Genomic DNA, 16602 nt, shown 5'->3' on the forward strand with positions numbered 1-16602 from the left:
TTTTTTTTCCTGCCTGGCTGAGTGTTTTATCGCATCCCGAGTCTGTTTAATCAGAAATATGGTCCTTCGTAGGACCCAGATTAAATTAGACATGGGAGGAGTTTGAACAATCTGAAATGCAAAAATAGAACCGTCTCTGTTCACCCTCAGAGAGTGGTGAGGCAGTGGAACAGGTTGCCCAAGGAGGCTGTGGATGCCCCATCCCTGGAGGCATTCAAGGCCAGGCTGGATGTGGCTCTGGGCAGCCTGGGCTGCTGGTTGGTGACCTGCACACAGCAGGGGGTTGGAACTGATGATCATTGTGGTCCTTTTCAGCCCAGGCCATTCTATGATTGGGCACATTGCTTTGGCAGGAGCTTTGGAAGTGAAGTGGGAAACACTGTTAGTGGGGCACTTTGACAAACTTGGAGCAGTGTGAAAGTGGGGCAGAGGTTAGGCTGGATGACAGAGCTGAGGCTTACTGAGGGTTCAGGTCTCTCAGATTGGGAGAAGTGATTTAGAAAGGCACCTCTCTTCGTTTATTTTAGCCTTGCTCTGTTCTGCATGCTGATACTAGAGCTGATTTTCCATAAAAGAAGCAGTCTTGCACCCAAAGCATCAGGCTTTGTTGTATACAGAACCATAATTGAAGTCTGTAGCTGGGCTCTTCTTTCACACTGTTGATAGGAGGCTCAGGTTGTCAGGTGGCAAAGAATAACTCCTCAACTCAGCAATGGAGTTATATGCATGCTGTTCTACAAATAGCAGGATTTCAAGCACAGATGTTTTGTTTTAAAGAAAAAAAGAGCTTAGTGATAGCAGCCTGACACCGGGGTATGAAGGCTGGTGGTGGGCTGACCTTCTTCTGTCCTCTGCAGGTGTCCAGATCCACGAGCGGACGAGTGTCAGTCATGTGTCAGTGCAGAAGGGTCGTGTGACTGGAGTTGAGACCGACAGAGGACACATTAAATGCCAGTACTTCGTCAACTGTGCTGGCCAGGTTGGATTATTAAATTGCTGTTACCCTTGCAATACCAGCACCCAAATGGTGTTTGCTTCTAGAAGCAGAGCCCAGCATTGGCTGTGCTGTATGAATCTTTTGCTGTTGTGTTTTAAGTTGACCTATCCTCATCAAGGTCTGGCTTTTCTGAATTTTGCGTCAGAAACAAATACGGTCTTTGGCCTAGATGGTTTAGATCCTAAGAAAACAGGGAAAAATGTATTTGTTTAAAGCTTAGGCGCTGAGAACCACATCTTATTTGCCTTTCGTGAAAGCCAGCCCACAGAGGTAATCTGTTTGCATGTGCCTTTTTTATTAGAGGTTGTTTTCTTCCTCTCCATTCTAACAGCACTTCTTTTTTTTCCTAATTTCAGTGGGCCTATGAGTTGGGCCACTCTGGGGAGGAACCAGTCAACATCCCACTGCATGCCTGCGAGCACTTCTACCTCCTGACACATCCCTTGAAGGAGCCTCTGGCAAACAACGTCCCGAGTAAGGGTTCTTCCCTGTATCAGAGAATCACATCCGCCTTCCCCAGGTGGTGTGACTATGACAAAAGGGCCAACTATGGACTGTCAGTTCTCGACTCAGCTGGAAGTGGGAGACGTACTTCCTCACCAAATTGCTCTGAATATCTATTTCAGTGGTAATGTATGTCATAGAGTCACCAGGGTTGGAAGGTGAAAAAGGCTGTTGGAAGGCTTTTGCTGCAGGAACTGATTTTCATAGTTTGTCAGCTGAGCAGACGAATGACCTCAGGCCTAGCTTGCCTGGTTGGTGTGTCTAAAGAGAAGAGGGTTGTTGCATTTGTGGGCTGGAGAGGGTGCTAGCCTTGGCGCTATGTTTTCCTTGCAGGCTGCTGTGCCCAAATGGCCCATCTATTCCTTTCCTCCAACTGAAGCTAAGGCTTTGCAATGGCATTTACATGTCTTTGAGCTGTAGGGGCAACCCAAGCACTTGAGGTAATTGCTCCTCCCCCACGTTCTGGCTTTTGGATCTCTTAAAAGCCCTTGTGTTTGAAAATTGGTTGGGGAGTAGAAAGCTTTGCTTATTTATTTTCAGTCTTTAGTAATTTCTGCTTCTAGTGAGTAATACCTATTTTCTCCAAGGAATTCAACTCTCTGACCAGAATCCCTGGAGTAATTAGAATTATATATTCACAGCTTTTTTGTAAGTGGGGGAAAAAAGTTGCAATGGGATGTGTCAGGTGGAGTTTCATAAGTGCTTCAAGTGGATGCAGCCATTAAAGGAAGCCATCCCGACCTGACTGCTTGCCCTCATCCCCTCACTGCCCATCTTCTTTGTGCCAGTGGCCTGCAACCAAGTGGATCAGTGATGCGTATGCATTAAAAATCACTGTTGCTAATACACCAGGAAAATGAGGGGGTGGGCAGGACTTCTTCTGGTGGTATATCTGGTCCTGGATGCAATTCCAGTGTAAGAGTTTGTAACCCCTTTGCCACAAGGGATGCGTGGCACTGTCCTTCTGCTGGCTTTGGTGCTCTTTAGATTCAGTTGTTTGCCCTCCCCAGAAGTTAACCTGAGTGATCGTGGTGGGAATTAATGATAATGAGTGGTCATGTGAGAGGCAGAAGTGGTGTGGAAGTATGAGTCTGGGAGACTAACACTGTTTGTTCTCCTGGCTGTGGGCTGCTAGCTTGGCCCAGCCCATCATCAGACCCTGTTGGTGGTGTTTGCCATGGATGTACAGACGTAGCTGTCCCTCCTCTCAATTCCCTTCCCACCTTTTTTTCTTTCCTCTGCAGCTGTTGTGGACCCCGATGGCAGGATCTACATCCGCAACTGGCAGGGCGGAATCCTCTCGGGGGGCTTTGAGAAAAACCCCAAACCTCTTTTCACGGAGGGACGGAACCAACTGGAGATCCATAACCTTCAGGAAGACTGGGATCACTTTGGTACGTGGTGGGGGATAGAGTCCTGCAGCAGCACAGCATGGGGCTTTGGCAGAAGGCAGACTTGGCAGCCCTGACTGCCAAGTGTATTTCCAGTGCAGGAAGTTTGCTTTGCGGACAGAAGCTGGTATTGCTGCTTTCCAGACTTCATTCCACGCTGACAGTGCTGTGGTTTATTGCTCTCCACATATGCTGTCTTTTTCCTTCCATATTGCTTGCTTGTGTTTTGATGTTCTGGATGTACTTCTGACACGGAGAGTTCTTTGTGTGGGAAGGAATACAGTGTGGTCTAGGATTCCCTTTTTTCCCAGCTTTTATGCCTCGTAACTTTGTGTGTGCCATCTCCAGTTCCCCTTTTGTCCTGGGGAACCAATTTTGCCCTTTGTCAGAGCTCTTTGCTTCCCTGTGGCTGCCTTTGCCCGTGACTCTAGACGCAGCTAGACTTGCACTGGTGTCTCCCTGCATTGCTAGTGTGTTCTTCCAGCCCACCTTACACTGATTCCTTCTAGTTTTGTGTCTGAGGTAATGATGATACCACAAGCCATTCAAACTCCAGGGTGGTGAGTTAGAGCCAGGGTTATCTGCAGTTTAGAGACCTGCAGATGGCTGCAGACCTGCTTGAATTGTTAGCTTCACAGATGAGTTGCTCAAGCTGTGCACCCACTTCCTCTTTGGCTTTCTAGATACTGCTAAATGAGAAAGCATTGCTTGCACCCACAGATTGCCTGAGCTTCAGAAGCAACTGCATGCCACATTTCAGCGTGACCCTTTCATCAGTTCAAACTACTGAGCAGTTGAATAGAATCAGAGCTTACTCAGCCAGTATTTGATCCTTTCCTAGGGCAGCAGTTCCTGTGGTTTGAGCTCTTGCATTACTGCTTTGATCCCTTTGCTTGGAACACCTTTTGATTTTTAAAATGCTCTGTGCAGTTGCTTAAATGTTGGGTGTAAGTACAAATCTAAAACGGATCCCTCTTTTTATCAGCAAGAATAAAAGGGTCTGTAATGACAGGCTCTCCCTCTGGAACTGCAGTGCACGAGAGAGGGAGGAAGAGGAGCAGGTCACAAAGACCGTTTCTGTCTGTGATTTCTTAGGTATTGTGAAATCTGAGTGTCTTGGTGTTTGAAAAGCTGAGCAGTGTTACTGGTGCTGAGGACTTCGTGTTGGTTCTGTGCAGGCATCAGCAGTCAAAGCAAAAGATAGGAGGTTAGGCACGGAGCAGAAAACAAAGTTGTTATGTCGCCCAAAATCCTTGGCTTGCCAGATAAGAGGTGTTGTTCTAGGCTCCTTGTCTCCAGAGAGCATCACATTGCTGGAGAGGAGCTGATGGGAGAGGGGCCAGTGGCTGAGCACGACTTGGAGCAGCTTCCCAAGGGAGTGACTGAATGGGTAAGGAAGAGAGAGAGGACCAAAGGGTGATGAACAGAGGTCCAGGGAAGCCTGAGTGGGCTGGAGAGGCTAGGTGGGGATCTCCTGTGCACTCTCTCTTCTGCAGTGGCAGCTGGAGGCCATCATAAAAGGTAATTGAGTGTGAGTTTTGAAACAAGAGGAGGTGATTCCTCATACCATACACGTGTGGAACGCCTTGGAAGTATGTGTTAGGTGTTTTCAGAAGATGTGGGGAAACAGTCAAACAAGAAGAGATCAATTAAGGGTTATTATTTAGTAAATATCACTTACCTGTCAGTAAATATTAGTTTTGTTTAGTAAAGACTGTTTAGCATTTAATAAATATTATCCTTGTATTTAGTAGATACCATTTAGGGTGAAGGGAAGGCTCTCCAGGCTTTTAGGAAATGCTCTTAGCTGCAGGTAAGCGTAGGCTGGCAAGACGTGTGAGGCAGATGTCACATAGCCTTGTCTCTTCTTGTTGCCCTCTAGGTATCTGTTGCTTTCCCTAACAAAACTAAACACATTTCCACTGTGGAAAACAGCACTGACCTCTTGGTGTGCAGCAGTTCGGCTGTTTGTGTGCTGAAATGGGAGCTGTGTTCAGGTAGCAGCGCGCTGCCAGTCTGACAGTGAAGCAGCTGAAGAGCTCTGTGACGTGACTTCTTGTCTTTTTGTTGGTTTCGGCTCCTAGAACCGCTTCTGAGCTCCCTTCTGCGCAGGATGCCCAACTTGGAGGCTCTGCAGATCATGCAGTTGGTGAATTGCCCAGAGTCCTTCACGCCAGACATGCGGTGCATCATGGGCGAGTCGCCCACCGTGCGGGGATACTTCGTTCTGGCTGGGATGAACTCGGCTGGGATCTCATATGGTGGGGGAGCAGGCAAGTAAGTGGTTTCTCACTATTACGTGTGTAAGAAAGGTTTGAAGTAAGAAAGAAGACTGCTCGAATGTCACTATTTGTTGCAGTCCTGCTGCTAAGAGAGGACGCTTTTGTCTCCAGCTTGAGGGACGGAGAGGAGCAGTGCTGCATTCTGGTGATGTTCTGTGTGTATCCCAGTCTGTGCTGGCCTCTCCTGTCCTGCACTCCTCTCCAGGCACCACGTTCCAGCGATCAGCAGCCTGCTGGGGATCAAGCGAGCTTCCTGAGCTAACCAGTCCCAATTTTTGTCTCCCAGGAATCTCCTTTTATCTCAGCAGAGCTTATTCCTTCACCTTCTGTACTCCATGTACCTTTTAGCTTATTATTTGGCTGAAACCATTAGCGTTTTCAAGTTGACACTGTGGTTAATTTCTCTCAAAACAGTGAATTTATGCAGACAGAGCATCCATATGTGATGCCAGGTGAGGCCAATACAGCTAAAGACTGTCCTCTGCCAGTGAGCTACAGATGTAATCATTTCCCAGTATGTTCCAATTCCTGTGCTAATGCAAATATTTTGACAGGCATATGAGTGTTAACCCAGCAGCAAAGTTGCTCGCAAGATGATCATCACTTCCTCTGATTGCCATTTGGGTTTGGCAGCCCAGCATCCCTTCTGCTGTACAGCTTTCTTTACAGACTTCTCGGCTAGCGCTAATATCTGCATTTTTTCCTCTACTTTCTCTCCATTATCAATTAGTTTAACTCACCAAGGGAAGGAAATCATCGCATTTCATTGCCATAGCGTAATGCAGAGAATCTTTGCAGTGAGATTTTCTAAGAGTCAAAATCTCTTCTGAAGCTAAAAACCAGTTTTCCATTTGCTGCTACGGCCTGAAGCGAAGCAGATTAGCTAATGTAACTTCTAATGATCAGCCTCAAAGCCTTTGTTTTTCTGTTTACTGGCTGCAAACAGATCCTTCAGCCCTGCTTTTACCTGAGCTGCCTTTGTCCCTTAGCTCTGGAGCATGCCTTCCTTCCTCACTGCTGGGAGTGAAGCAAAACATAACTTGGCTGGTACCTGGTGCTGAAGTGAATGCTGTCACTGATGCTTTGTGGCTGAGCCTACACGAGGTGCTGAAAAATGACGAAGCAGTCAGCCTGCAGACTCCAACCGAAGTGTACCCAGCCTCCTTTGTGTAGTGCAGCACGAGGGCTTGACGCTGTCAGCCAAGCTGCCCGTCCAGTCTGGCTCCGTTTAGCACACGTCCTTAACTTCCTGCTGCCCTGTAGTTTTCATCCTAGTGGGAAATTAATAACGTGGGGAGTTGATGGATGGCTTTTATAAAGGAGAAGTCTTCCAGATTCAGGATACCATTTTATTCTGCTCTCTCCCAGCTGCCAGATACTCTCGTGTCCGAATTGCCTTGTTTCTAACTTTGAAACTTTTTTTTCCGCTGATTAATTTCTTGGTTTTTCTTCACTGCTTCCATCAGGTACCTGGCAGAGTGGATGGTAAATGGCTATCCATCAGAAAACGTCTGGCCTTTGGATTTGAAGCGTTTTGGCACCCTTCAGAGCAGCCGCACCTTCCTCCGTCACCGTGTGATGGAAGTCATGCGTAAGTGAGGTCTCTGCCTTGCCAGGACATGCAGCCATTTGCTCTTTGCTGCGCTGTCTGTCCTCTGTCAGCTGCCTCTGCTCAGAGAACCATTTTCCTTCCTGCTGGCCTCCCCTGGGACAGTTGCAGGGATGCATTTCCCAGAGGAAGGGGAATGGTGCTTGCTTTGTGTTAGCGGCGTTCTTGTTAGCCTTTCTGGAAGAGATGCTGTTGGTAGAGTGCTTGCTCCTATTTCTGTGCTTTGCCTCTGCTCTGGGGAAGTTTGTGCTTATCTGTGTAGAATTCCAACCTAATAAAACAGCACCAAGGTCTGTATTGGAAATAGTAGGCTATCTATCTCAGCTTCAATTTGAAGTACTTTATGACCGAAGGAGAAACTTAACATTTATAAGGAAATACTCAGATGTCCTTCAGCTGTACTCCCTACTGGTAGTGAGAGAGAATCGTAGAATGGTTTGTGTTGGAAGAGACCTTTAAGATCATCTCATTCCAACCCCCTGCTATAGGCAGGGACACCTCCCTCTCGAGCAGGTTGCTCACAGCTCCATCCAGCCTGGCCTTGAGCCCTTCCTGGGAGGGGTTATCCATAAGGTTGTTTTCTTAAAAAGGATATTAGATATTGGCTGAGAAAGTGTAGGAGACATCTGGAAAAGCTTCAGTGATTAGAAAAGGCTGAGCTGCTGATATTTGAGAAGGTGAATTCGATGGTTCCCCCACTGTTAGTGTTGTCGGAATGAGGAGTGTGTGATAGAGAGTGCTGTCAGGGAGGATTCGTGCATCATTAATGTCAGTCTGTGCGACTTCACAGAAAAGAGAGTTTTTGTTCAGGTGGATCAACAGTGTAGTCGTGAGGCCACAGGTATCTACAAACCTCAGTGTTCTGTGCATGTTTCACGAGGCTGCAGGTATCTACAAAGGCATTCTGTGCAAATAACGTTACGATTTTGCATAGCTACAAATGGATCAGAACAGATTTGCCCATGTCCGAAAGTGGAAGAGGAAAGTCAGAACTGGTTTGAGGCAATTCCCTTGGTGGTTCAGGTATAAGAAGTATGCTCATCCTCAGTCATCTGGGAGAAGATCCTAGCTACGAGTCACCGCTTGACCTAATGGTGGCTCTGTGCGACCATTGCAGCTCTCATGTGTGACCTGAAAGTTCCCCGCTGGGACTTCCAGACGGGCAGACAGCTGCGTACCTCCCCGCTGTACGACCGCCTGGATGCCCAGGGTGCCAGGTGGATGGAGAAGCACGGCTTTGAGAGGGTCAAATACTTCGTCCCACCTGGGAAAGGTGAGATCGTGTTTTCCTCTGCCTGGTGCATCTGTCTTAGTCTACGTTTGATGTCAATTTGTTCCGTTTATGAACTGTGACTTTGTTTCTTCTTGACGTTAGATCTGCTGGATTTGGATCAGAGCAAAACCTTCTACAAACCAGACTGGTTTGATATTGTGGGTTCCGAAGTCAAGTGCTGCAAGGAAGCAGTCTGTGTGATCGACATGTCCTCTTTTACCAAGTTTGAGATAAGTGTAAGTAGTGCTGGAATGATGGGGCACAGCCTGGCGGGGGCAGCCTGCTCTTTACTGATGGCTCCCAAGGATAGCTGGAGGGAGGGTGGCCAAATTCACAATTGAAAGAATTTGGGCCAGAACATTGATGCGCTCTTCAGCTGCCCCAGTGAATTAGTGTGAATTAGTGTTGCTCACACAGCTGGTCTGACTCTCATTTCCCGTAGTCCACAGGAGACCAGGCGCTGCAGAGCCTGCAGTACCTCTTCTCCAACGACCTGGATGTGCCAGTGGGGCACGTTGTGCATACTGGCATGCTGAATGAGAACGGAGGGTACGAGAACGACTGCAGCATAGCACGCTTGAGCAAACGCAGGTAGGCACACATCTCCATCACCTGCCTTTGGTGGCAGTGCCTGTAGGAGCCTCTTAGCAAAGACTGCAAACTCCACTCCCGCTCCGCTCCTCATAAAGAAGCAGGAGGTCCCTGTGCTGCACTCCTTCCTGGGGCTGTACCCCAAATGAGAGCATGGCCTTACTGGGGGAAACAGGCCCTTTTGGTGACTGCAGATAAGAGCAGATTACAACCACGTGTTGGGGTTCAGGTGTTTGCTTTCTCCATTGAAAGACAAAGTTGTTTTCAGTGCATTGGTCCCAGTCGTTAGTTTATTGCTTAAGTGTTCAGACTAACAGTGTTTGCTTATTGACTCCTGGGCAATCTTCTCACTGGGATTCCCTGCTGAGATGGCTCCTTTTGGATTATTTCCGCTTGCATTGCTGTGTGGTTACTCTCATTCTCAGCACAGTGCACTCTCATGTGGGTTTTTTTTGCTCTCTGATGCAAACTGACACTATCACATCCTTAGATACAGCAACTTGAGCTCTCTTTGGCATTTAATTAAAAAAACCAAACCCTTCTGATGGTTAAAAACCATCAGAATAATGGGTATGTCTCAGCTGAGCATTGGTTCTATTTCCCTGCGCCACTTTCTGTGTGTGCTCTCATTGTATTGATGTGAAAGCAGTCTTCTCTGCTGCTCTTCTAATTAGAAGCTGCTTTTTTCCCTCTTCCTCTATTTGCATTCATGTATTGTTAGAAGCTTTGTCTGCCTCTTCGTGAAACTGGTAGCTTTCCTCCTTGTTAACCACGTTCGCAGATATTATCTCTGTCAGTAATGTACTCCAGCTCACAATCTGTATGAAAGAGACCAGCTTGTTTCCACATATCAAATAGGGTTCTGTGTACACTGTTAATAATAACCACCATTGTGTCAGGAGAGACTTGCTAAAACAAGAAGTTGCTTTGAGAATGGAGCACTCTTCTGCTGTCAGAGTGCACGGGATCACTGCTCTTCAAGAGCTGCAGATACTGTCTGCAAAATGACTGTGACTGTGGAGCTGCCACGTGGGCTTGCTGTACAACTGCCTGCATTCCATTTCTGGAGCTTCTGCATCTGCCTTGTCACCCAGAGTGCTGCTGCTGCTCGCAGGCAAAGCTTTGCTGTTGTAACAGATGTGATGGTGTTGATCCATTAGTTGTGGTTTTCCTAAACCACCATATTGGGTCTTGTGTTATCTTGGAAGCTGCTGAGTGTCTCCAGTGGTTGTTGGGCATAGAATGAACTGAGTCACCTCGTGGCTGTCGAGATTCATTCTTTCTTGGTTTCTTTTCCAGCTTCTTTATGATTTCCCCAACTGACCAACAAGTCCATTGCTGGGCCTGGCTGAAGAACCATTTGCCTGAAGATAGCAACTTGACCATAGAAGATGTGACCTGGAAGTACACAGGTAATGCATCACTGAAAGCAGACCTTGTTGCACGGCCTGAAGTCACAAACGGTGTCCTGTGGTTGTTATGGTGTCTGTGGAGCTGTGGCTGGTCTCTTTTCCAAGCGACTGGACGAAACCAGTGATCAGACTCTTCCTCCTGGCAAGCTGTGAGCTGGGAGACAGATTTCCTCTCCTGTGTGCTGCCAGGAGAGTCTAATGATGTCCCTATTCATTAGTGAACTTTACAAACCTCCCTGGTGTGAACTACACAACTTCCCAAAGGAAATAAAATAGGTGCATGCATGTGTGCAGTATTAAGTAAGACCTCTTCAGTCTTATCCTAGTGATTTATCTTCCTCTCTTTAGCTCTCAACCTGATAGGCCCCCGTGCTGTGGATGTCTTGTCAGAGTTGTCCTATGCCCCAATGACTCCAGAACACTTTCCTTCTTTCTTCTGCAAGGTGAGTGACCGTGCTTCCTTCCTCCTCACCCCACCAGGTTTCCAGAGGCATGTGTGCTAGAAGGGAAAGGACTGTGCTTTCTGTAGTTAGGGGGGAATTTGGACTCAACTACAGTTATTGCAGTAGCTGTGCTATGTTGGTCATGTCCTCATTAGGCTCACTTTGCTGCCTGCTTTATTTGGATTGTGCTTGCTGAATATATAGGTTAAAATGAGTTTGTTTTCGGTATCCCACTCGCTGTAGGCTTGGTGCCGTGTGGTATCATGGCATGTATCGTGTAACCTGTTCCAAAACCATCAGTCAAGGGCAGCTGGGGTTGGTGGCTCTGGAGTCATTGTCACATTAAAGGGCTGAGCAGCTAGCTGCTGTTAACTCCTCCAGAGTGTAAAGCATGAGCTTTTGTTCCAATCCAGTTCCTGAAGAGATTCAGTAATCTGGGTAGTATTTGGGTAGCTGCTGTCTGGATTTTTAGATTCAGTCCTTCAGAAATGTGTGCTGGTGGCAGACGACTTGTCCCACATGGCGTGCGTTATGTATTACTGTGTTCCTTCTGGATCTCTGTGCTGTGTTCCAGTTTGGATGTTTTCACCCCCTCTGATTCTGCAGGAGATGAGCGTGGGCTACGCTAATGGCATCCGTGTGATGAGTATCACTCACACAGGAGAACCTGGATTCATGCTTTATATTCCCATCGAGGTAAGAATACACTGTAGCCTCAGCTAATTAAAACAATTGCTTGCATGCATAATTAGTAATGGATTTTCCAAGTTGACTCAGGGTAACGAAGAGTGGGAAGGGTGCCTGCAGGGCACAAGGGGAGTTCCCCTGCTTTGTGTAGCATCCCAGCAGCCAGGCAGGGCACAGTAACACTGGCGGTGGTGTGTTACATGCTGCCCCTCTTTGCTGCGTGTCTGCAGCGCTGTGCTTCCCCCTTCCTTTGCAGTACGCCCTCCATGTGTACAACGAGGTGATGAACATGGGGCAGAAGTATGGGATCCGGAACGCCGGTTATTATGCGCTCCGCAGCCTCCGGATCGAGAAGTTTTTTGCCTTCTGGGGCCAGGATCTGGATGCCTTTACCACTCCTATGGAGTGTGGCCGTGAGTTCCAGGTCAAGCTGGAAAAGGTACGGTGGAAAACTGGAACTGTGGCAGGGCCCAGCAGTGCAGTGATGCCACCCAAGTGGGTAGATGGGCCATTTTTTGATGGAGCTGTAAGGGCGTGACTATAACCTGGGTTCTTAGGCTCTGTAAAGGTGCTAAAAAGATAAAAAAAAAAAAAAATATGCCATCTTCCTCTTTCCTGGGCAGCATTCCCAGTGATCTGAGTAGTATCCTGTGTAGCTCAGTGTAGTGGAGGGAGCTGCATACCTTACAGCACTCGTGTTTCTCCCAGCTTCTTTCCCAGTCTGATGAAGCAGAAGCCAGCCCGTGCCCCACGTGGCTTGTCACGAAGCTGAAAGCATACCAGCATAGACACCAGGGACAGGAGCTCTCTATTTTTACTGAAACATAAACCAGTGTGGAGCTGTACCCCACTGTGCAGACAGGTGCCATCTCTACCACTTGCTTGTTTTCATCTTTCTCACATCTTTGCATGAGCCAAAACAAATTCTTGTATCAGCTCAGAGAGCACACACTGATCATGGGTAGAAATTTTGGATGGTTTCCTTCCAGTTTTTAAAATCATAGAACCATAGAATGGCCTGGGTTGAAAAGGCCCACAGTGATCATTGAGTTCCAACCCCCTGCTGTGTGCAGGTTGCCAACCAGCAGCCCAGGTGCCCAGAGCCACATCCAGCCTGGCCTTGAATGCCTGCAGGGATGGGGCATCCACAGCCTCCTTGGGCAACCTGTTCCACTGCCTCACCACCCTCTGGGGGAAAAACTTCCTCCTAATATCCAACCTGAACCTCCCCTGTCTGAGTTTAAAACACAGTAAACTTCTGGGAGCAGAAAAATGATGGAAACTGGAGTTGTGAAATGCCTTTCGCTGAGGTGAAAACTACAGGGCCCATTTCACAAATGTTTTTGCATTTAATAGCTTTAGCACCTGGAACGGTGGGCGTGACAGCTTCTGTCTGAGCTGGGTGCGAAGCAGCCTGTTCTGATGGAGCACAACTTCCCAGCCCAAGCTGACCTCACATTGGTAGTTTGTTAAAACTCAGCAGTACCGCAGTTTCCATTCCTTCCATCAGCCGAGGCTTTCCTTTTTCCCCCAGGGGATGGAGTTTGTTGGCCAGGAAGCTCTGTTGGAGCAGAAGCAGAACGGGGTATACAAACGCTTCACCATGTTCATTCTCGAGGACCACGACACAGATATGGACCTCTGGCCCTGGTGGGGCGAACCCATCTTCCGCAACGGCCGCTACGTGGGCAAAACCACCAGCAGTGCCTACAGCTACACTCTGGAGCGCCACGTCTGCCTTGGCTTCGTGCAGCACTTGGATGAGAAGACAGGGGAAGAGCTGGTGGTGACGACTGACTTCATCAACCAGGGCGAGTACGAGATCGACATCGCCGGGCAGCGCTTCCAGGCCAAAGCCAAACTTTACCCCTTCAGCTCCCTCTTTGCTCAGCGTCGCCGCAAGGATGAGGTGGAACTGAGCGGCTACCAGAGGGAGTAGTGCTGGCTGGAGCCCCACTCCTTTTCCCAAGCTGGAGTCTTCAGCTGCCATCTTCCAGCGCTCTCTCCACACCCCATACGTTTCTTTCTTTTTCCTTTCCCGTCTTGCAGCTTTTAAACTTTTTTCCAGCGTGTTCCATTTTGTATGTTTTAAAACTTTAATTCTCCAGCTTTCTGAACCCTGTCTGTCTCCCCCCTCTCAGCCCTTTGCTTGCCAGGCTCCCCGTGTCTCAAAGCACAGTGCTGAACGTGCACCCAGATGCCCAAGGGAGCGTTTTAGTGGGAAGCCTGTATAGGAGCAAACATCTCCATAGCCATGCAGTGATGGGAGGGGCTCGGGGGAGCTCCTGAGGACTACAGCCTTTCTCTCTCCTGCAGCATAAGGCTCAGGACAGCAGGTATTGGCTCTGCTCTGCTGTCGCTTTGGCAGGTGACCACTTTGCAGAGGGGTCAGTGCATCGATGCACACAGCAATAGGGCGACCAGCTACCTCACCAGCACAGCACAGAGCATTGGGTGAGCAGCTGCCAGCAGGCAGGTGTTGGTGTGTCCCAGCCTGCCCAGCACTGCTCCACCGTTTTGCTTAGCAGGGAGCCCAGTAGTGTTAACCATCACATCATGGAGATGATGCTGGTAAGTTGTCATTTGGGTTGGATTTTTTTTTTATTTTCGTGTTAGGTCTGCGAAGTCAAAAGGCCCACACAAGTGTTGGTCTTCAGTTGTATTTATGGGAATTCTATACGGATAAATAATGCATATTATCAGTCTTTATATGTATAATTGAAGACCAACACGTGTTTTAGTTCTGTAAAGGAGTGGGGTTGTTTTCTGTTAGCAGAAATGCTGATGTCTAACAAGGGCAGATGTTGGTGTTTCATGCTAACAGCACTGTTGAAACACCACTTCTGTTTCAGGCACACAGTGTACGGTCCCTCTGTGAACATTCTTTCACTTTCCCTCATTTCTGTGTCTGTCTGGCGAGGTTCACGCAGTGAACACAAGTTTCTTACAAACCTGTGTTTGGGGAACATAAGGAAAACAGGTGGTGCCAAGTTGTGTCACACAGGTTGATGTCTTTCTCTTCTCGTTGTGAGAGCAACCAGAAGCAAAGCTTTTCTGTTTCCTGGAAGGAGGTGGTTGGCTGTTCCTCCTGCCCCTGGCACCCCCTATTCACTGTGGCTTTCCTGCTCCCCTCGGTGCCAACATCCCCCTGGAGTTTAAACTCAGCCTCGCACTGATGCAGCCGTGATGAACACTTTGTAATTTGGAACCTTTTGGGGGCATTTTCCAGTGAAGTAGTGAACATCACAAGTGTAAATATGAGCTCCAAGCCTTGGCAAGCTCCTGCTTTCTTTCCTGCTACTTCAGTTGTGCCTTCAGTTGAACCTTTGGTCGACCAGTTTGTGATTGAGATGTTCTCAGTGTACAGGAGTTGGATGGGCCCGAGGCAACGAGGGTGGAAGGGAAAACCCTTTATGCCTTAAGAACAGGAAGCCAGAGCAAGTTCCCCATTCAGGAAGGTATGGAAGCTGCAGAACTTAGAAGTGGAACTTTGTGTTGACTCTCCAGTACCAGAAATAGAGTGAGAACAGCCCTACGTCACGCTGGTCGATGGAGGAGCGCTGTGCCAGGGCTGAGGCTCAGGGCTGGGTGGTTTGGCACCTGCTCCTGCCTTCCCTTCTGCAAGTTCTGATTCTTCTTTTGGATCTGGAGCTGTATTCTGTCCCTCGCTGTGGCCGTGCCTGACCTCCCGTGCCTTGCGTGTCTTTGAGAGGCTGCTGAAGCAACCCGTACTGGAGAAAGGACTTCATTGTTGACATTTAATGATCTGGGGATAAGGGGAAGCTAGCTGTTCAGAAGTGTTTTCTATTTCAGGAGGGTGTGTTGCAGTGATTTTCACATCTGTCTTTGCCAGACTTCCTTTCTTCCTTGTGTCTCTGTCTGGATTTTCTGTTCCTTGCTGCTGCAGTCCGTCTTACTGTTCTTTGGTGAGGAGGAGGGGCTGTGCAATACCTGCCCTGCATCTCGGGATCGTGGTGTAAGCCTGGGTTCCTCCTCCTGTTGCTGTGCCCGCTCTCAGCCCCTGGCACAGGGCTTCCTCAGACTGAGGTCCTGTGCTTCCATGGGACCTCAGGCAGTAGCTGATGGGCCGATGGGGGGGAAAGGCAGAGACTAAAACTCTTACATTTGAGGAGGGGAAAAAAATCTACGACAAACGACTGCTCTCCACTTCTGCAAAGGAAATCCATTGCTTACGGGGCAGGATTCTTGTTTTAGAGCAGAACACGTGGCTGCTGGTAAAGCCCAGCAAAAACATCATCACCTTTGGATTTGTCTTCCCAACTGGTTTCACTGGGACATTTGGGCAGCTCGATTCTGCCCATGTCAGCAAGTTGAAGGCTTTAAACTTCCTTAAGTGACTGCCAGGGCTGGGGCTGGCTTATTTTACCTCCCCATTCCAGCAGGAAACAGGATGCGGGGGAGCAGGGAGTAGTGCCACCAGACATGCAGGAAGAGCAGGCAGCATTTCTCTTTGCACTTTAACCACGATGGCTGTAGCTGCTCGGAGCCCTCAGCAGGAGCAGCCCCGGGTGTTTTGGGGCAGGAAAAGAGCCTGGAAGCATTGGCTCAGCTCCTCCTGGGCGAGGTGACTGCGCTCTGCAGGCAGTCAGAATGTGCTCCCACTGCGGGTACCTTCAGGCTGCTTGCCCAAAGCCCCTCTCACTTCTTGCAGTCTCCCAAGCTATTTTCAAGAGCTGCGAGGACTTCCAAAAGGGTTCTATGGCAGAAACGTCAGGAACGAGTGCAGCTTGAGGCTGTGAAAGCGTTCCTTAGTGCCTTACGCGGTGGAAGGGGTGGAGGTGGGCAGAGCATCTCACTGTGCCCACGCAGGGTCTCTGCATGGGAGGACGCAGGCAGCTCCTTCAAGCTGAGGGGCTGAGGAGATGCAGCACTGCTCCTGCCTGGCCATGGAGGACACAGATTGTTCCCAAGCACACAAACGGGGCTGAGCTGGCTGCTCTCTGCTGGGGCTGTTCTGTACGCTGTATTTATGCCGCGCTTTACGTCATTTCATATTTTGGTTGGCTTGAATGTTGCTGGGTTTGTATATTAATAAAGAAGTGTTTTAACTACTCCCGAATTGGGTGGTTTGTTGTGCCGAAGCCTTGTGTATCCCCTGGGATCCAAACCCTACGGTTACCCCTCGCATGACAGCTCGGCTTCCCACGAGGATGCTCCTGCAAAGTGCCACGGTCCTGGTGGGGATAGGACTGCTGGTGCATCCCTACCGCTGCCTGTGCCCCGTGGCTGTCCTTGGATCAGGATGGAAGAACACAGAGCCGTCCAGATGCATGGTTTTTATTGACTTAAAAAAAAAACCCAACCAAATTGTTTTAAGACAGTTGTGTGCAGAAGTACCCACATCCGCAGAGGCTGTGGGGCCGCCTCACCCCGCGATGGGGATTACCCAAAA

At 48.8% G+C, this 16602-nt stretch overlaps 1 protein-coding gene across 1 annotated transcript; it reads left to right on the top strand.

The window, feature by feature from the left end:
• Positions 1-441: 441 nt before the first annotated feature.
• PDPR (pyruvate dehydrogenase phosphatase regulatory subunit) lies at positions 442-16265 on the top strand. The gene is made up of 14 exons (XM_010718048.2): positions 442-491; positions 778-979; positions 1354-1471; positions 2746-2895; positions 4977-5169; positions 6641-6765; positions 7901-8056; positions 8159-8292; positions 8499-8647; positions 9947-10059; positions 10408-10502; positions 11109-11198; positions 11446-11628; positions 12724-16265. Exons 1-14 carry the CDS (start codon positions 442-444, stop codon positions 13126-13128), a joined length of 2163 nt encoding a protein of 720 aa, XP_010716350.1. The 3' UTR covers positions 13129-16265.
• Positions 16266-16602: the final 337 nt, after the last annotated feature.

The sequence above is a fragment of the Meleagris gallopavo genome, chromosome 13, assembly GCF_000146605.3.
Source record: "Meleagris gallopavo isolate NT-WF06-2002-E0010 breed Aviagen turkey brand Nicholas breeding stock chromosome 13, Turkey_5.1, whole genome shotgun sequence".
In the NCBI taxonomy this organism is placed as follows: Eukaryota; Metazoa; Chordata; class Aves; order Galliformes; family Phasianidae; genus Meleagris; species Meleagris gallopavo.